The sequence below is a fragment of the Miniopterus natalensis genome, chromosome 2, assembly GCF_054644295.1.
Source record: "Miniopterus natalensis isolate mMinNat1 chromosome 2, mMinNat1.hap1, whole genome shotgun sequence".
NCBI lineage: Eukaryota > Metazoa > Chordata > Mammalia > Chiroptera > Miniopteridae > Miniopterus > Miniopterus natalensis.
Genome location: NC_142082.1, coordinates 137,277,348 through 137,298,240, shown reverse-complemented (window position 1 = coordinate 137,298,240; position 20,893 = coordinate 137,277,348). Strand labels below are relative to the sequence as shown.

Below are 20,893 nucleotides of genomic sequence, written 5' to 3'. Positions count from 1 at the left end.
AGGGGGGAGGGGGACGCGGCTCAACCGCGGGGCCGGAGCGGAGCCAACATGGCCGGCTAAGGAGGAGTGAGACGAAGCCGGAGGGGGCGGGGAAGCTGCGGTCGACGGAGAGCCGCCCTCCGCGGCCTCCGCCACCGGGTCCTAGCGCCGGGCATTCTGTCTTCCTCGATCCGGATCTGGGTCCTAGCGCCGCGGTACTTCCCTAGCCTACTGAGCAGCTCCCTCTACACCGTTTCTCATTGTAGCCGATAGTCCTGCTTCACACTGAACAAACTGAAAGGCGTGCCACGGTCCCAAGGTTAACCTAAAAGACCAAACTTCTAGGACCAAGGCATGCCACTTCCCTATGGGAGGGTGGGGGTGAGATAATTTCGTAGGCAGTTATTTCCCAGGCTGGGTAGTGAGTGGAAAAGTGGAAGTGTAGAAGCGGAAAGGTTAGTCAGCAAAGTTCAGTCCTGGTAAAGGGGTGGAGAAAGGCAAGAGCCTGCTGCGCCTGCTGCCCACTCACCTCTGTCCTGTGGGGGCAGCCTGGTCCTGCCTGGATCATCACTTTCCCAGCGACATCAGCAGGGCCCTGCGGGTCGGGAAGATTCCTGTGCGTAGGAAAAGGAAGCTTGGCTCTGGGGCCAGAGAGGGAAGACCTACCTAAGTTTAGCCTAAACCCGGTCAGAGGAGGGGATAATCGAGAAAACTAACAAGCAAATAAGATGCCCCAGATGTCCACCTATTCTATAACTCCAGTACTTTTTTTTGATAGGGCTATATAACTGCGAAACCTAATGAGAATAGGAAAGAAAAGTCTAACAGGGGACTAGAGTGTGGCTACCATCTAAAATGTCTATTTTAGGGCCCCAGGATGGGGAACAGTATCATATATGATGTTAGAATTTAGAGAATTTCTAGTTCAACCTCCTCTTGTTTGGCAGATAAAGAAATTAAGGGCAGAGAGGATAACCGACTTGTTCAAGGTCAAATAGATAAAATGTGACTAGAAACCAGCTTTCCTTTTCTTGCAACTCAACAGGCTTTGCAGGCTTCAATTCAATGCAATGCAGTTCCACAAACAATTACCTAAATTGTGCAAAGCTGAGGCTGAATATTCTGGAAGAGGAACAGACATTGTGGTGATGATGAAACTCTGGCAGGTTGGGGGCAGGGGTCAACAAATACCTTTTCCTCTGGGGTCTGGGAAGAAGGAGATCTGAAAACTGGGTGGGAACAGGGCATGGCCAAATACATCAGTCTAGATTGGATTTCCTTACTCCACAGAGGAGTGGGCTCTTCCTGAGTTTGGGGGACAGACTCCACTCCCCACTACAAATGGCTCAGAGAGGCTAAGAAGGAAGCAAACTTCAGCAAAGCCTCAATGTGCGTGGACTGGAAAGAGGAGGATGAGAGGACTAGGAAGGTTTCTGTCCTGAGAAAAGCAGATTACCAGGGGGAAGAGGTAGACAGGTAGAATTGAAACCCTTCTCTCCTTCCTGACTAAATAACAGAATTATAGGTCACCTTGGAGAAAAAATAAAGACCCTGCAACAGTCTGCTGACCTCAAGTTCCTGAGTAAGTAGGGGCCACAATCAGGGGAGAGAGGTCCTTCCTTGTGAAGAAAGCGGGGAATCCAGCAAACTTCTGCTAAGGAATGCCACCTTCCTTCCCAAAAATAAAAAAGTAAAGACAGGTGAAGAAGAGAGTTCAGGACATGGAATTCGCTTCTTAAAGGGCCAGGGGAGAGACCGGTGTCCTTTTTTTTCTTCTTCCCTTATCCAGGGCGGATGAGGGAGAATCTGCCTATCTCCCGCCCCCAATCGCAGGGCAGGCCTGCCGGAGACAGGAGGCAGAGGAGGAGCCTGTGCCAGTCAGACGGGTGTAGCCACGCCTCTCCCCCCCACCACCACACACCCACACACACCCACCGGCTGGCTCGGCTCCGCACCGGAAGAGCCGGTTACTCCTGTGCCCCACTTGACTGCTCCCACCCCTTCCGAGCTCCGGGCCTAGTCTCCAGGGCAACCCCTGCACTATCCCAGCCAGGAGAGGTTGGGAAGAGGGGTGTTGGATAGGAGAGGGCCACCTGGGATTAGAATAGAAAGTGGGGCAAAATCCATTCTTACCACCTGGTACAGAAAGATTACAATCACCTTCCTTCCTGAATAAGACCCCTCCTCATCCCATCTAATCAGAGATCTTCATTGCTCTTTGAGAAAGGATGAGGGTGAGATGTCAATATGCCCAATAGCTGGGTGTTTACTTCTTGCCAGAAGCCACCCCAGGCAGCAGCTGTGCTTCTCCCCACAGCCAGAGACAGAGGGCAGACTGACCCCGTATGTCCCCAAACATTCCTCAATCCTATCAGATGTGGCCAATCACCCACCTCATTTCCCTCTAGGAAGCTACTAGAAAGGGGAAGAGGTAAATGATTTTTTTTTTTTTCCAGCAACTTGTGAGAAGGGTACCTAGGGAATACTCCGAATCTCTCTCAAACCAGGCCAGTGGTGGGTAATTTTAAAAAATGGGGAGAAATTAGCACCTGCTCCCTCTTTCTCACCCTATGTTCCTGCTGCACCACCCTGATTCTGGGGTCAGTTGCCACAGTGTCTGGCTCCATTCTGGAGCCAAGATGGCTGGGGTTGGGAGGAAGAAGAGAGGAGTGAGAAGGGGATTCCTTTGCATCCCTCAACCTTCCTCCCTCTCCCCCTCCAGATACGCCTGGAATCTAATCCCAAACATGACTGCTGACCACCCTCTCCTCCCCCCAGCTTCCTCCTAGACCATGGAACAAGGCTCAGAAGAGTCTGAAGCAAATCCACTTTGTCCTCTCATTTCAGGAAGGTGGTGGTGGTGAGAGCACAAGAAGAAAAGGGGCAGAGCTGGGGGAGCAGCTAGACTTGGAGGTAGGCAGAATTCTCCAGAGGATGTTGGGTAATTATTAAAGATCCTTGCCCTCACTGGCTGAATGGTTCATAATGTTGATAGGGTCTAATAGGGAGATGGCCCTCAACCCTGTAACCATTTTAACTTGTCCCTCTCCACGTTAATGCAAAACAGTCTCCTCCCCCTCTATATTTTGGGGAGGCTAGATTCTCCTATAACACAGCAAAAGGACCATAACCCCTTCTCTTCTCTTCTCTCCAAGTTGGTATGCACCCCTTCAGATTCATGCACAATCCTGTTTCAAACACAGCAAGGAGCTTCTCCTGGATTGTCTCAGGAGAAGATGAAGAAAGCCTTAATTTCCTTCGGGGTGGGGACTCCCTTTGCATCTGAATAGAGAAGGCTGGGCTTCCCTCCCCTTTTCCACCACCCCATACCCTTAGAAATTTCGTCCCAGCCCCACCCTCATCCACTATCCCCCAATAGCCCCTTAAGCCCAGAATCACAAGATTCGGCCCCCACCCCCGTCAATTCCCTGACTCTGGGATAGGAGAGTTCCTAGACTGGACTGGCCCAAGAAGAGGGCCTTTCCGACCTGGGCTGGTTGGCAGGTGCTGAGGTCGGACCCCCAAACTCTGGGAGTGGTGGGGTTGGGTGACAACAACAGAAAAGCTTCAGATGTGACTTAGTTAAACTTGAAGGACCAAGCGGAGCAGGGCCATACAGTGGCTGTAGTCTACGCTAAATCCCCTCACCCCCCTTACTACGGAGGCGAGGAGTTGGGGTGGCGGTTCTTCCCCTCCCACTGGAGGTTAGGATGGCGTGGGAAAGCGCTGGTTCCAGAGAAGAGGAGGCGAAACCCAGACCGCGGGAGATTTTTCTGGCGAGGAAGGCGCGGGGGAGGGGGAGATCCTGGGTCCAGAATGGCAGGGATACCCAGGAGAGGTTTGTCGAGAGGCGTGAGAAGCCTCGGGATTCCGGTCGCAGAGGACAGGGGAGAAATGGGCACGTAGATAGTGCGGGGGAGAGAGGAAGGGCAGCTCCCGCAGGGGGGTGGTCAGATCCTGAGTCCCGGACATTGGGGATCCCGGGGCAAGGGACCGCAGGGGCGGCCCGCCCAGGAACTCCGGGACCGGACGTGGGTGCCGGGCCTCACCTGGAGCAGGGCCGGGCGGCTGCAGCGGCGGCGGCGCAGGTGGCCGAGCCGGGCGGCGGCGGCGCCTCCTCCCCCAGCCCTGGGCAGGCGGTGGCTGCGGAGGCGGGGGGCGGGCGGAGGATAGCACTTAAAGGGGCAGGAGCTACTGGGGTAAGGACGAGCCCTTGAGTAGGGCTGTCGCGTAGAACCCGCTGGGGGAGGGGGAAGCGGGTGGCGTCTCCTAGGGGCCAGAACCAGGAAGGATCCCAGAGGGAGGAAGAGAACAGATCCCAGGAAGAAGAGACAGAAACTTCTGCGGTGACGTGGGGAATGGCGTTGGGTTCTAACAAGAGGACTTGGGAGGGCTCCGCCAGCGATCCTGGGACACCCGCAAAGATCTTTTCACAAAGCAGGGCAGGGAAGGCAGTGAGAGTCACGACTCCAAGGAGGGATGGGAGATGCCAGAGAGGGTACTCAAGGCCAATCCTAATGGGGTAACGCACAGAGGCCCTACTCGGTGAACAGGTTCCCTGTGTTTCGGCTCCCCAGGGCCCCATCCCTGCGGCTGTTAGAAGACCTGACACAGTCTTCTTCCCTCGGCACTGCCCAGGTTTAAAAGCCTGTAGAATCAGGAAGCCACGAGGGCAAAGACCTCCTAGGCCTTTCAACCACAATCTTGTCTTTTACTCTGTTCTCAGTGACTGGAGCCTGGGGAGCCGCCAATAGCAGCCCTAATGAGGCTAATGTGGGACCGCGAGAATCAGCTTTATTCAGGTTCAGTTTTCCCCCAACCACCACCCTTGCAGCAACCTCTGGGGCAACAGGAAACAGCTGCTCAGTGCAGCCCCCACCTGGTGATGGGTCAGGGTGGGGGAGGAGAGAAAACGGGGACTTAAAAGGCCTGGGAGAAAATAGGAGGTGGAAAGACATCTTAAAAACCCTCCAACGCTACCAAAAGTGGGCTTTACTTTTGGGCTGGAGGCCAGCAGTGAGTACTGTAAAATATTGCTTGAATCTAAGAGCTTAAATGGGAAGAAGCAAGGGGCTGAGGAGTTGGGATGGGGGGGGGTTAAGGTGGAGGAGAGCCTCAGTTTTAGGTACAGAGCCTCAGGCTCTTCCTTGGACCTGGAGCTTGCCAAGGCTCATGATCCTTTGGTCGGTAGCCTCACCTGCTGAGCTCTGTGCCCCTACAGTCCCTTTTCTCCTCCATCCCCCCCAAAAGAGCAAAGGTTAGGCCCCACCCCTGCTGAGTCAGCCAGGGAGGGAGGCAGGCATCCCTCAGGCCTTCCCGGGGGCTGGTCCTCAAACTTACCCATGTCAGGCTGGTAGGACTTCAGGGCTGGGACCACCCAGCTCCTCGCTGTCCTTGGTTCCCCCTTCACCTGAAGGCTGGCGTTAGATCCTCCTAAACTGAGCTGGGAACTAGCACGAATCAAAAAGCCAACGTATGCTTCCTGCAAACCACAGCCTGAACTGCTGTAGGGTGATGTCCCTGTGTGACAGACTGGGGAGGAGAGGGAGGAGGGAAGGGCGGGGCTTTCTCTGGGTGGAGAGGGAGGAGGAGGCAAGGACAGGGCAGAACTAGGAGAAATATGGAGGGAGGTTAGATCTGTGTTGACACTCCAGCGGCGTGGTAGAACGAGAGTGGTAAAGGGGGAAGGAAGTAAATAGTTGCAGCTAGTAAGAGGGAGAAGGTTCTCGAATGCTGAAGCATGAACGTCTGAGGACGGAGGTGGAGGAATACAAATGACCTTTAGGATCACAGTTCCCAGGTCTGCATCTGGGTAAAATGGGAAAGCAAAGCAGAAAGGACAGACCCATAGCCTAGGGCCTTCTGAACCAGCTTCTTACCCACTCTAGAGTAAAGACCTAGTGCCCCCACCTCCATAACTCAGCATTTCCGTAAATCCAGGTTTTTCTGGAAGCAAACTACTGGGCACAGGCGGCTCAGGGGCTCCACCTTCCGTCCATAACATGACACAGAAGAGTTGTGACCAGAACGTCATAAGGCAGATGGGAATAAACTCAAGAGGACCCTACCCCACCCCTGGTGCCTCTCCCAAGGCCCCTCCCCAACCTTCAGCCCCCAGGGGCCTCAGAATTGGGATGTTTGTCCCCGCCCTGCTTCTGCCCAACTAGAAAGCCTCAGGGGAGGAGCTTATAGATGTGGACTCCTCCTCAGGACTAAAGCCCTAGCTGGTTTATAAAGTCATTAGCTAAGAACCACATCCTAGCAAATGGCCTTCAAGGATTTCAAAATGGTGAGATCAGTTCTTGCAGTCTCCAGTCCTGCCACCAGAGGGAAGTAGATGGGTCTGGATCCAAAAAACTTAAGGGGCACCAGAGCCAACCTTGCACTATAGTAGGCACCTGTTTCAAACTGAAATGGGTGTAGTTTGAGTACTCCTTTTAACCCTGCACCTTTTAGTGGGCTCAAATGAAGGGAAAATTATCCCATTATTATAGTTCAGAAGCCCAAGCCTAGCAACCCTGAAAGTTGCTCTTCAGCAACACATTCTCAACTTTGGTAAGGGATCTTAGCAGAGCTAAGGATAGGCCTCATGGCATTTTATACCCTGCATTGCCTCAAGCAATCACAAGTCAAAGCTTGCCCAAAATATAAATCAGGAAGCAGAATACTTTCTGAAAAAATATGAAGGCCTAGGTAAAGCAGAGGAAGAAGCCCTTTTAACTCAATTTTTGCACACATCAGTATCAGTTGTTGAGAACATGCATCACCATTTCCTAAATATTAAATTCACCTACTGATTAGCTCTTGCCTTTTTTTAGAACAGCAGTTATTTCTAAACCCCCCTTTTCCCAATGTGCACTTCTAACAAGACCCACAGTTGTCCATCAACACAAGACAATGGCCTTTTTTTGGATGCTCCATTTCAAACATATGGCCTACTTTGTGCTGCTTCTTGTGACCACTCTAAAATTACTATTAAAAACTTCAATGTTGGCTGTGTTGTTAGGATGAAGAAAAACAGATTCGGAGGGATGTACATTTTATTGGAAACCTTAAATACTCTTCAGACAGAACACAATGTCTTCAATCAAGGCTCTCATGTGGCTTACAGAGAAAACTGAAATTTTGGGATTAAGGAAAAGGAGAGGGACAGCTTGGAGGAAGAGTGCTGGGATCCTCTCACGAATGCTCTTCAGCCAGCTTATCAGCTTTTGCCACAGCTTCTTCAATGGGTCCCACCATATAAAAGGCCTGTTCTGGGAGATGGTCATATTCACCTGTATGGAAAACAACAAAATACCCCAAGTATTGAGTAGAGGGATATCAACTTTCTGCAGTGTATACATATCTCACCACTAGAAGACACCAGTCAGAATGTGATATATTCATGTCATCTAAGAAATCTTAAAAAACTTCCCTCACAAATCCAATTTACAAGACATGATACAGCATGGATTAAGAACAAATGGGCCCGGCTGCCGTGGCTCAGTGTTTGAGCATCGACCTATGTATAATACAGGAGATCCCTGTTCAATTCCTGGTCAGGGAACATGCCCTGGTTGCCAGGTAATCCCCAGTAGGGGGCGTGCAGGAGGCATCGAATCAGTGACTCTTATCATTGATGTTTCTCTCTCTCCCTCTCCCTTCCTCTCTGAAAAACATAAAAATAATAACAAGAAAAAATGGTCTGGAGCCACGTAACCTGGGTTCAAATTCTTGCTCTCCACTTTCGCTGTGTGATATTGGGAGTGGTTATTTTAAACTTTGTGCTATAAGTCTCCCAATTTGTAAAACAAGATGATAATGCCTTCCTCATAAGATCTTGTAATTCACTAAGAAGAGTACCAAAGACTAAATGCACTAAATGTTGGCTGACAAGAAAAGTAACACAGGTATGTGTCTCATAAGTAAATAAGAGTATTTCCAAAGAAGAAAAATGGGAAATAGCTTGTTTCTTATTTTTTTTTAATTATGTAACTAGGTGCAATATGTTTATACATTGTTCAATGGCTGATGGAATGGGAACATTAACACAGCAAGCATTCAAGAGATTTCAGTTTCTCTGCCATTTATGTTCAGCTTTATACTTGAAATCTCACCTGCCAAAATCTGCTGGAATCCTTTGATGGTCTCCTTCAGGGGTACCAGCTTCCCCATATGACCTGTGAAGACCTCAGCAACCTGGAATGGCTGAGACAAGAAACGCTGTATTTTCCGTGCACGGGACACAGTCAACTTGTCCTCCTCAGAAAGTTCATCCATACCCAGGATGGCAATGATGTCCTGGAGGGATTTATAGTCCTGTGAGAAAACAAGAGAGCCTGGAGTAAATATTCACATTCCTTTAATTTGGACCAAAAAATCTAAGGGTTAATATCACCTTATATTCACACTGAGCTTTGTACAAAGGATTTTAGCACCTTATCTCGCTTTATAAGTAAACAAGTTAGAGGAAAAGTTACATACTTGGGGTGGTCATGAGGGCTCTCAACTAAGATCAGTGTCTTGGTCTTTCTACTCCTGATTTTATAGACACTAATCCCACCTGCAATAATACTCACCTGTAGGATCTTTTGCACCCCACGGGCAACATCATAATGCTCATTGCCAACAATGTTGGGATCCATGATACGAGAGGTGGAGTCTAGAGGATCCACAGCAGGATAGATGCCCAGTTCAGCAATAGCACGGGACAACACAGTGGTAGCATCCAAATGGGCAAAGGTAGTGGCAGGGGCAGGGTCAGTCAAGTCATCAGCAGGCACATAGATAGCCTAAGGTGAGTCAAGAAGCCATGAAGAACATCAGAAAGCCAAAGCCAAGTAATTCTACTCAAGTCACCCCACCCCCTTTTCTAACCTCTCCTCATTCTTACTCTGTCTTCGTAGCATTCAAGAGTTCACCTCAAAAGAGCCTTCCTACCACCCCTACTAGCTGCTGAATTTACAGATTATCTGGTCCCTCTAAGCTGTGATGAATTTTTCATTGTCATTCCTTTTGTTTTTCATCCTACATTTTAACTTTTTGAGGTAAAACCAAAAAACCTGCACCCACTACAATAGTTCACAAGAAAAAGGAATCATGCCCTGGCTGGTGTGGCTCAGCAGTTAGAGCATCTGCCCACAGACAGAAGGATCTTGGGTTCGATTCCTGGTCAAGGGCACGTACCTGGGTTGCAAGTTCGATCCCTGGCCCTTATTGGGGCATGTGCTGGAGGCAACCAATGGATGTCTCTCTCCCTCTCTCCCTTCTACTCTCTGAAAATCAATGGGAAAAATATCCTCAGGTGAAGATTAACCAAAAAAAAAAAAAAAAAAAAGAATCATGAAAGTTACTACACAATTTAAGACACATTTTTAGATAATTTTACTACACATACCATCTATAAACATTTAAAAATTTGTAGTACATTAATGGAATACTCATTTACCATTCAATTTCCATGCAGTTCCAGACTTCCCCTCAGGCTGAAAACCACTACTATGTAATCTACATTTACATGTATATCTTCAATTACTTTAGATAAATGTTTCTTAACCTTTTAGCATTTTTAACATAAACACACAAAATTTTACCCATTATTTCAGGGAGCACATGAATCCAGTTAAAGCCTCTTGAGATATAAGTAACTAGGTTTTATACCTCTCTGTACATGCCTTTATACAAATTAGACTTTCATTTATTTAATTATTCTTACCTGTACAGAAGTGATAGATCCCTTCTTGGTAGTGGTGATCCTTTCCTGCATGGTACCCATATCAGTGGCCAGAGTAGGTTGGTAGCCTACAGCAGAAGGGATTCTGCCCAATAAAGCAGACACCTTAAAGAAAAAGAAAAAAAAGACTAAGAAAAAGGTCTTGGGTATCTATATCTTTAGACTCATCTGCATCATTCCATAGAAAGGTCAAATGAAACAGGTCATCTCAAGCTTTCTCTCTTACCTCTGAGCCAGCCTGGGTGAAGCGAAAGATGTTATCGATAAACAGCAGTACATCTTGACCTTCTTGGTCTCTGAAGTATTCAGCCACAGTCAGTCCAGTCAGAGCTACCCGGGCACGAGCACCAGGTGGTTCATTCATTTGACCGTACACCAGTGCTACCTGCAGTAATCATACACAATCAGAAAACCTGAATGTGGAGCTCAGGGGTAATGTACTCAGGCTCTAAAGGCAGACTTTTCCAAATGTGGGTAACTTGACTGTATAATTTGAGGTAGTGGGGGATTGTGTTATGGCTCTCCCGTGGCAAAAAGAAAACCTGACAAAGGAGTATGGAAGCCATATATCCAAGGTCCCCAAATCAGCTAAACTACACAAAAAACACTTCCTTCTCAGAAGGCAGGTGTTAATGTTTTATTCACAAATTTCATTTCCCTTTCAGAGTTGCAGTTCAAAACACAAAAGATAACTTCTTGTATTACTGAGGTAAAAGTCTATAAATTACTGAGATAGTAGAAAGGAAATAAGCTGTAAGTGAAAAGCACAAAATAGGGTTATATGAAGACTTATGAACCACCTCCAACTCCCCCCCCAAATTAGCTTCCAAATGATGGGTCTATCTACCATAAAAAGTCTGGAAATGTAATCTAGTATCAAAGAGAAAAAAAAATGTGCATTAGTGTATTATAAATTGGGGGGAAAACACGGACAGGAATTTCCATTGTAGGGAATTCTGGGACACTAAATTGAAAACAAAAACCATGGCTTCAGCTAGCAATGCAGTCGACTACAGTAATTTTCTAGCGTACCTACTATGTGGACATCAATCAGTTCAGTGCTCACCTTGGAGGTAGCATCTTTTAAGTTGATAACACCAGACTCAATCATTTCATGGTATAAGTCATTGCCCTCACGGGTCCTCTCACCAACACCAGCAAACACAGAATAACCACCATGGGCTTTGGCAACGTTGTTGATTAACTCCATGATCAGTACAGTCTTGCCAACTCCTGCACCACCAAAGAGCCCTGGGAGAGGTTTAGAAAAAGAATAGTTAAGAGTTCTGTGTTCCTAAAGAATCAAATTTATTTTTTAAAAAGTTCATCTCTTTCCTTCTCAGGAATGGCATCTGGCTTCAGCAAACTCAGAAGAACGAAAGTCAGAAGCTATTCATCAGTGATGGATAGAGCTCAGTACCCACTCATAACATGGTAGGATCTTTTCTTCCCACATTAGGTTTGGAAAATATGTACCCACCACTAACATACCAATTTTGCCACCCTTGGCATAGGGAGCCAGGAGATCCACAACCTTGATACCAGTAACCAAAATTTCCTGCTCAACACTCATCTCAATGAACTCAGGAGCTTCAGCATGAATAGGAGCAAATCTGCAAAGGCAGAAGAGAAAACCATTGTCTATTCATCCTGTTGAAAGATTCCCCGTAATTCTCAAATCTAACCCTTTACTCATAGTCTCATGTCCTCTTACCAAAAGGATTTCATTATCTCAGGAAGCGGTCATCCCTTTTCCTGACAACTTTGTCATAAAGATTTTCCTTTACTGTGTCCTAACCTAACAGCACTTCTTCACATACCAATAGGAAATACAAATCATGCAAGTTCTGGAAACCCCACAACATACGTCATTGGCATTAAAACTCACTTAAATAATCAATTTGGGTCCTAAGTAGCAGGTTTTTTACAATGCGAATTTCTGCATCCTTAATTTTCTTCAGAAGAAACTGCATTGTATGGCTTTAATAATATCAGCATTTTAAGTATTCCCTACAGGAAAATTCTGCCATACTAAAAGGTGGCATCTAATGTATAACACTGCAAGAAAAAGCAGTTCCTTTGCATGTAGATGCAACAAGAGGGATACTTACTGTTTGGTTTTGATGGGGCCTCTCTCATCAATAGGTTCTCCAATGACGTTCATAATTCTGCCCAAGGTCTCAGGACCAACAGGAATTTTGATTGGTGCACCAGAATCCAGGACTTTCTGGCCTCTAACCAAGCCTTCTGTACCATCCATGGCAATGGTCCTTACTGTGCTCTCACCTGTCAGATAAAGGCAGTGCTGCAGGGTGACACATAAAACCAAGTTGGCTTTATGATATTTAATATAGCATAGAAAGACCTAAGTCAACCAAGACTCCTTCTCAGTACCTAAATATGGCTTCAGCAAACTCAGAAGAACGAAAGTCATTTTGATAAAATCATCACAGAAGGAAGACAGCCTGGTTTGGGCAATATCTGGACTAAACAAACCCTACTATTCCTGACAAATTCTACTTACCCAAATGCTGGGCCACCTCCAAAACCAGCCTTGTCTCCCGGCCTTGCACTTCCAGGGCATTTAGGATGGGTGGTAGTCCCTCATCAAACTGGACGTCCACCACTGCACCGATGACGGCCACGATGCGCCCAGTGGCGACGCCTGCCTTTGGCGAAGGAGATGTTTGGGCGGCATAGTCTCTGGCTAACAAACAAAGAAGAAGGAGCTGGGGTCATGGCAGTTAGAAGGTCACTGAAAGCGAGACTTAACCCACAAGGACTGGTGAATTCAGCCCAGGCCCGACCTCCTTCCGCTTGCAGGGAAGGCGTGTCCAGAAGGAGGGCCGTGCAGGAGCCCAGAAAGGGCCTGCACAAGCTTCCACCCTAATACACAAAACCCCATTATTCGAGAGCTCGGTGCCCCCATTCCACAGGAAGGTCACTGCACCTGCCGGCATTTTCCCGTCACGCTGCGCCTCCTCTTTCCAAAATGAGAAGGAATTAGATCGAAGAAAGCTCCCATGGGCGAACCGTTCTTGTTCTCCATCCGTTAGAGGGCAGGGAGCTGGCCGTGGCGTCCTTCTAGTACCTAATACCTTAGGCCCGAGTGACAATCGCCCCCGGCTCAAGGTCATGGGGCGGCAGAAACAAACCCAGTTCCTAGAAAAATGCACTTACCAGGCTGGAGCACTGCCGGGGCGGCCCGCAGTAAGAGCTGAGCTTGGGGTAACGACGCCGAAGGGTTGAGTCCCCGCAAGGCCCCGGAGGCCGAGACTGCGGCCACACGGCCCACAAGACCCAACATGGCGGAGTCCTGGTGGAGACTGAACGCGGCAGCAGCAGCGGCCGCCAACACCAGGGCATTTGGGGCGAGGCCTATTCTTCAGTAGGCACTTCCATTGGATGAGTTTGCTGCTTATCATTCTCAGCACTGCTCTTATAGGTTAATAATCTCTCATCTTCTCAACCATTGGTCAAAATTGGTGCTAATCTGAACTCTTTTTTTTACTGGACATTGTCAGGCTAGGTGCAACCCTCAGAGCCTCAAAAGTTAATTGGACAAGAGGGACGTCAGTTGCAGACAGTCCTTGGCGGAACTACGTTTAGGGAAGGGGCGGAGTTCCTGTTGGGAAGCACGAGGGCTGTCTGGCTGTCCTTGGGCTCTCTCCTTAGATAGGACCTTGAACTGGGTGACAGCCTCAGGGGCGGGGTTCAGGAAGTGGTGTCTTCGTTAAGCACCACTAATGGTGACCTTGGCGAAGTCAGGAGCCTTCTTTAAGAGTCAAAACTATTTTTCTTTTGCAGTGATGAGACTGGAAGCTTACAGACAGCTCAGCAGGTCAGGAATTCGGACAGAATCTCTATCACTTAAAGCTGTACAATGAAATAAATTAATGTAACGAGTCATTTAACAGATGTGTGCTAGGCATTAAAGAGACATAAGTAAGACATAGGAGCTTCCTTTCAAGAAAGAGCAAACAACGCTGTGAAGTGTGATGGTCCCTGATTAAGTAGGCACACGAAGAAGGAGGGGATAAATTTGGGTCACCTAGAGATGTCAAGGAATTGCCTCAGAGTCGGGGAGGCTGATAGGTCTGTTGTGAAATAGAAGGAGAAATTCCTTGGGTAAATAGGAAGGAGGACTATTACAAGCACACGTTTGCGTGAAACTGCATGTTCCTTTTGTGGAAATACAGCTGAGGAAGATTGGAGGTGAGGAAGGGGAAAAAAGAGGGTAGCAAACAGATGAATATAAAAAGAGAAGCAGGAGCCAGGTCTCAGCTTTGGATGGCAGTGGAGGCTAGGCAGAGGTAGGTGTGTGGAAGTGTTCCTCTCATATGTTAAATCATAGAATAGCCCCAGCTGGTTTGGCTTAGTGAGAAGAGCTTGGGACTGGGAACTGAAGGGTCCCAGTTCAATTCTGACCAAGGGCACTGCAGAGTGGATTCCTGGCCCTGTTCGGGGCCTGTACAGGAGGCAAACGATTGATGTATATTGATGTTTGTTTTTCCCTTCCACTCTCTTTGAAAAGCAATGGAAAAAGTATCCTCAGGTAAGGATAAAAAAAAAAAAATCGTAGATAAACAGGGCATCCTTTCCTGTAATATTGATTTTATTCAGAGCCATTTGGGGGCAGGATGGGGGAAGACTCTTAATCTGTAAGAACAAACATGGCCATATGGAGTAGTTCAGCATGGAATTATCTTCCCCAAACTTTCCCCCACCAGCCACATTAGTTATTTTTCTGCATATAGTGAAAAAGTTTTCTGTTTGGCAGTGTAGAGCTAGCTATTGAAGGAAACAGGAATATAATGTTAAATTTGAAGTGCTTATGGTAATCTTGCCTAGTAAGAGGGATAGAACCCAAGGAAAACAGCAACATGTATGGAGCAAGCAGAGAAAAATGAACCTGCAAAGAGTAAGAGGACCAAGGACCTTGGTGTTAAGAATCAAGTTAAGAATATTAAGGAGAGCCTAGCTGGGTATGGCTCAGCGGTTGAGCATTGACCTAGAATCCAAGAGATCATGGTTCAATTCCTGGTCAGGGCACATGCCCAGGTTGTGGGCTCGATCGCTAGTTGGGGGCGTGCAGGAGGCAGCCAATCAATGATGACTCTATCATCATTGATGTTTCTATCGCCCCCTCTCTCTGAAATCAATAGATACATCTTTTTAAAAATCATGGAGAAATGTGGTCAATAGTATCAATCACATAATCATCATATAAAGTAAGGGCTGAAAAGGACCTATTGAGTTTAGTACCCAGGAATTTATTCCATGGTGAAGCAGATCAAAGGTAATTTCAATGGGCTGCATCAGTTAACACCAAATATACAACTTTTTGAAATTTTATTTTTAATCTGTACTCTTAACATTACACTGGCAGCATGCCAGTTAATAGGGACCTATATATTTCACTTGCTTCCCTCAACCAGTAGAGATAAAATGTCTGTAGATAGGATACTCTTTAAAGAGTATTGCCACTGGAAACATGTCATTTGGGAAGTTATTGAAAATCTGTGTACAGGTGAACCTCCTAAACTCTAAGGGTCCCCAGGACACTTGCAATCAGGGGAGCAATGGGCAGCAGCAGCTCATCCCAGGCTAATCCCCTGAACCTGTCTCCCAGGCCCCCTTTTCTCTGACTTTCCAGTGAGCCAAAGCAGCCCCACCTAGGCTCACTTCTTTCCTATAACGTTTTTAGAGAGCCAGAGCAGCCCCACTTAGGCTCTCTCCCATTGCTGCTTTTATCCTAAGCCCTTCCTTGTTTCACAGTCCCCGGCTTTAATAAATGTACTCTCAATAAAATGAAATCTCTGTAATCACTTTCTTCATCTATAAAAGAGTTAATAAAATGGGAAGCCCGGCTGGCGTGGCTCAGTAGTTGAGCACTGACCTAGGATTCAGGAGATCATGGTTCCCTTCCCGGTCAGGGAATGTGCCCAGGTTATGGGCTCGACCCCCAGTAGGGGGTGTGCAGAAGGCAGCTGAACAATGACTCTCTCATTATTGATGTTCTCTCTCTTTCCCTCTCCCTTCCTCTCTCTGAAATCAATAGACTTTTTTTTAAAAAAGGGAATAATCTCATGCCTGGCCGGGCGTAGCTCAGCGGTTGAGTGTCAGCCTAGGATCCAGGCGATCAGGGTTCGATTCCCGGTCAGGGCACATGCCCGGGTTGTGGGCTCAATGACTCTCTCATCATTGATGTTTCTACCTGTCTCTCTGCCTCTCCTTTCCTCTCTCTGAAGTCAATAAAGATATTTAAAAAATAAAATAAAATAAAATAAAAGGGAATAATCTCAGAGGGTTGTTTCAAGAATTAAGTAGATTAATACATGAAAGAAACATTTAGAACAATGCCTGGCACACAGCACTATTTGTTAGCTAGTACTTTTACTTACTATTCACTTAGTAATATTTTTTACTTACTAATAACTTAGTAATAATTTTTACTATTTATTTTTAGATATATTTTTATTGATTTCAGAGAGAAGAAAGGAAAGGGAGAGATAGAAACATCGATGAGAGAGTCATTGATTGGCTGCTTCTTGCACGTCCCCGACTGGGGATCGAGGCCACAACCCAGGCATGTGCCCTGACCGGGAATCGAACCCCGATCTCCTGAATCCTAGGTCGACGCTCAACCACTAAGCCACGCCCGGCCAGGCAATTTTTACTTACTATTGACTTAGACTATTTGGTCTAGCCCTGGCTGGGTTTGCTCAGTGGTTAGAGCGTCGGCCCACAGACTGAAGGGTCCCGGGTTCAGTTCTGATCTTGGTTGCAGGCTCGCTCCAGGCCCCGGTTGGGACATGTGCTGGAGGCAACTAATCGATGTGTCTCTCTCACATCGATGTTTCTCTCTCCCCCTCTTCCACTCTCTCTGAAAAGCAATGGAAAAAATATCTTCAAGTGAGTATTAGAAAAAATATATATATATGTATATCCTTTGGTCTTGGCTAAAAAATTTTAAATATATTTTTATTGATTTCAGAGAGAGGGAGAGGGAGAGAAACATCAATGTGAGTTATGGATCAGCTGCCTCCTGCACGACCCCTGCTGGGGACTGAGCCCACAACCTGGGCAGTGCCCTCACTGGGAATTGAACCAAGATTTGGATCATAGGTTTATGCTCAACCACTGAGCTACACCAACTGAGCTTGGCCAAAATTTTAACTATTGAACACAGTTAAACTGACACTTCACTTAATCCAGGTGTCAAAGATTTTCACATAAATTTCCAGGTAACTGAAACTCATCACTTTTTAAATTTTTATGTTAATCCTTACCTGAGGACATTTTTTCCACTGATTTGTAGCGAGTGGAAGGGAATGGCGAGGTGATAAACATTGATGTGAGACACATTGACTTGTTGCCTCCTGCACAGGCCTAGACTGAGCCAGATTGAACCTGCAACCCAGGTGCGTGACCTTGACTGGGAATTAAGCCTGCGACCCTTTGGTGCAGGAGCCAATGCTCTAACCACTAAGCCACACCGGCCAGAACACTCATCACTTTTTAAAACAATATTTTTTGAGAGAAGGGGGAGGCAGAAAGAGAAACACTGATGTGAGATAGGTGGCCTCCTGCACGCACCCTACTGCAACCCAGGCACATGCCTTGATCAGGAACCAAACCAGCAACCTTCTGGTACATGGGGCGATGCCCAACCAACTGAACCACACTGGCCAGGGCTGAAACTCATCACTTTTTTTTTAAAATATATCTTTATTGGTTTCAGAGAGAGGAAAGGAGATGGAGAGATATAGAAACATCAATGATGAGAGTCATTGATTGGCTGCAGCCCGCAACCCAGGCATGTGCCCTGACCGGGAATCAAACCCTGATCGCCTGGATCCTAGGTCGACGCTCAACCGCTGAGCCACGCCCAACCTGGGAAACTCATCACTTTTTGAAAAGTATCGCACATTTCTTTGTCCTCTTAGCAGATTCAAGTAAACTTTTTCTTGGGACATTTGGGTTATTAAATCTTTGCATCACATTGCAAAGCTAAAAGCTAAAATGTTACTGAGGGGCATATACATAGCGAGCCATTTCTCCATTATGCTCATTTGTGAACTTTTTCTAACTTCTTTGCTGTAAATGTTTGCCCCGTAGTCTTCTGAAATCATATTACCAGCTAAATTTTTAAGTAATACTGTCTAAACTAAAAATAAACTTGACTAGCTTGGGCTGAGATAGGTCTTAACAGTCTTTTTTCCTTTTTCTTCTTTTTAATGGGTTCACTTTTTCTTATAATTTAAAAAATATACCTTTATTGATTTCAGAGAGAGGGAGGGAGGGAGGGAGGGGGGAACATCAATGATGAGAGTCGTCATTGATCGGCTGCCTCTTGCACACCCCCTACTGGGGATCGAGCCCGAAACCCAGGCATGTGCCCTGACCGGAAATTGAACCGCGATCTCCTGGATCCTAGACTGAGCCACGCCTGCCCGGGCTGGAGAACTTTTTATATCAGTACCTTTACATTTACTTTATTCATCGTGAGTACACATTATGCCCTAAGACTGTAACAACTTAATTTACTCCATTTATGGTCATTTGGATTGTTTCAAATGGCTATTTCATGTAATGTTGAATGAAAAAGAGAGCCTGCACACATCACGTACACTACCTAGTACTTAGTGTAGATTCTTAGAAATAAAATGTTGGCTTAAAATTATGTTCATTTAAATGAAATTCTGCCAAATGGCCTTCTAAAACCATCTCGCTAATTTACCAGGTCCCCAGAATCCTTCCCAAAACTTTTTTTAAGATGTGGCTAATATGAAATGAATAAATTTACGCCCTGGTAAGGTGGCTCAGTTGGAGTGTTGTCCCGTACACTAAAAGGTTGTGGGTTTGTTTCTGTCATGGCACATAACCAAGGCTGTGGGTTTGACCCCGGTCAGGGTGTGAATGGGAGACAACATATTGATGTCTCTCTCCCCCTTCCTCTCTCAAAAATCAATAAAAGCATATCCTTGGGTGAGGATTAAAAAAATGAATAAAATTACTTTGATAACATTTGCATTTCCCGTTTCTACTAAGATGGAATACTTTCACATTTATTGGTCACTTACCTCTTCAGTGAATTCCTGTCCCTACCTTTTGCCCATTTTTTCACTATTGGCTCGTCATAGTGATTACAAGCTATTTTCAAATGCTTTGCTAAATATGTTGTAAATATTTTCTTCTAGTATGTCTCTTACCTTTTAACCTGTTGACCTATGTAATTTTTTTAAAAATTAATTTTTAGAGAGAGAAACATCAGTTTGCTGTTCCACTTATTTATGCATCCATTGGTTGACTCTTGTATGTGCCCTGATCAGGGATCAAACTCACAACCTTGGCATAGTGGGTCAATGCTCTAACCAACTGAGCTACTTGACTATGGAGACCTGTGTAATTTTTAATATCAGATTTAACTTTTCTTTGTAGCTTCTATATTTTTTCTGTATCATGCTTGGAATGATTTTCCCCTATCATTAGCAAAGAATTTGATTAATGAGGCCCTGGCGATGTAGCTCAGTTGGTTAGAGCATCATCCCGATATGCCAAGGTTGAGGGTTCGGTCCCCAGTCAGGGCACATGCAATAATCAACTAGTAGGCCCAGTTGGCATGGCTCAGTTGTTGAGCTTCAACCTATGAACCAAGAGGTCAAGGTTTGATTCCAGGTCAGGGCACTTGCCCAGGTTGTGGGCTTGACACCCAGTAGGGGCATGTAGGAGGCAGCGGTACAAGGACCCTCATCATTCTTTCTTCCTCTCTGAAATCAGTAAAAAAAAAAAAAAAATCAACTGGTGAGTACGTGGATAAGTGGAACAAATCAGTTCCTCTCTCTCTATAAAATCAATAAAAACCTGACTGGTGTGGCTCAGTGGGCATTGTCCAGTACACCAAAAGGTTGCCGGCTAGATCCCAGGTAGGCAGATGTTTAGCTCTCACATTGAAGTTTCTCTCACTCCCTAAAAATCAATAAAAAAATCTTTTAAAAGATTCTTAAATTAAAAAAAATATTTTTAAAAGAATTTGATAAATGGACTCGTTTTCCCTGAGTGGGCCAGGAACTATCTGCATCTGGTAATCACTATCTAGGTGGAGTTATTAAAATTCAGTTTCTCAGTTGTACTACCCACATCTCAGATCCTCAATAGCTGTATGTGGCTGGTAGCTACTGTCTCAGACAATGGATAGGTTTCCTTCATCACAAAAAATTCACATTGGACAGCACTGATCTCAGCAGGAACTGATTCAGAATCTGCATTTTAGATCTAAATCAAATGGTTGTCAAACTTGGAATCCTAAGTCACCAAGAAGGCTTAAGACAGCTCACTGGACTCTACCCTGTCAAGTTTCTCATTTGAGTAGAGGTCTGCTTGGGGGCCCCAAATTTGTATTTCTAACCAATTTCTAGGTGGGACTGATGCTGCTAGTCTGGGGACCACACTTCACTGACCTCAAGTATCAGTTAAATTGCAAATTCCTGGGGCCCACATGCACCTACTAAAGCCTCTCTCAGGGTTGAGACCTAGGAATCCACTTTACCAGAGCCCCATGATTTTGAGAACCACTGGGTTCAAGATAAGGCAGATGGCCACAGATAGGGAGACAACTAGAGCTAAGAAGCTAATTAGTTGTGAGAAAAGAACAATGGTTGAGGCACAGGTCTACTCCTCATTGAAGTTGTTGTTAGTTGTAGGGGAGCAAATTTACAGTTCTCTCACTCCTGAACTTAGGATCATCATGATACAGCCAAGGGAATGAGCTGCTAAATATAGTACAGCAGTGAAGGTCACTGATTTAAGGCTAAGAAATTTAGGCTAGAGTTCTAGATAGTTCTTCACATAAACAATGAAATTATCCAGGCTGTCAATATAGCTCATAAGCAAGCGACATGATTTTTCACTTTGGAAAACTGTTAAGTATTAAGAACAAAGCAAGACTGTATCCTAAACGTTATCAAATCCTACTTGACCACCTACATCTCTGGAATCTGCTTCTCCAGGTCTCACTGCCAGTGCCTAAGTCTACCTCTTCACCTTTTGCCATTTGAATTCCTGCATTGTTTCCTTGCCTCCAGGCCAACTCACATTATTCACGCTATGATATTCCTGAAATGTGCTTACTGAATCTTCACATCAGGTGTTGTCCTAAGGAGTGGAGATTTAATAGTGATCTACATCGTTCATTCT

At 46.0% G+C, this 20,893-nt stretch overlaps 1 protein-coding gene and 2 non-coding genes across 3 annotated transcripts; all 3 read right to left on the bottom strand.

Moving 5' to 3' along the window:
* Window positions 1–7,001: 7,001 nt before the first annotated feature.
* ATP5F1B (ATP synthase F1 subunit beta) lies at window positions 7,002–13,023 on the bottom strand. Its single transcript, XM_016224568.2, has 10 exons — window positions 12,875–13,023; window positions 12,219–12,401; window positions 11,806–11,980; window positions 11,186–11,307; window positions 10,761–10,945; window positions 9,921–10,079; window positions 9,677–9,799; window positions 8,541–8,753; window positions 8,079–8,280; window positions 7,002–7,256 (listed from the first exon to the last, which is right to left on the bottom strand). The coding sequence occupies exons 1-10, from the start codon at window positions 12,999–13,001 to the stop codon at window positions 7,159–7,161; spliced, it is 1,587 nt and encodes a 528-aa protein (XP_016080054.1). The 5' UTR covers window positions 13,002–13,023; the 3' UTR covers window positions 7,002–7,158.
* On the bottom strand, window positions 11,029–11,100 carry LOC148093835 (small nucleolar RNA SNORD59). The gene has a single exon (XR_015714126.1). It is a non-coding gene; the product is annotated as a small nucleolar RNA SNORD59 (small nucleolar RNA).
* Window positions 12,077–12,151, bottom strand: LOC148093834 (small nucleolar RNA SNORD59). The gene has a single exon (XR_015714125.1). It is a non-coding gene; the product is annotated as a small nucleolar RNA SNORD59 (small nucleolar RNA).
* Window positions 13,024–20,893: the final 7,870 nt, after the last annotated feature.

Bases quoted from the DNA above. Each gene is read 5' to 3' on its own strand.
- ATP5F1B (XM_016224568.2), bottom strand. From the start codon at position 13,001: ATGTTGGGTCTTGTGGGCCGTGTGGCCGCAGTCTCGGCCTCCGGGGCC. The intron at 12,402-12,874 runs GTAAGTGCATTT...TTTGTTTGTTAG, and splicing joins CCCGGCAGTGCTCCAGCCTG to CCAGAGACTATGCCGCCCAA. The intron at 11,981-12,218 runs GTAAGTAGAATT...TTTATCTGACAG, and splicing joins GGAGGTGGCCCAGCATTTGG to GTGAGAGCACAGTAAGGACC.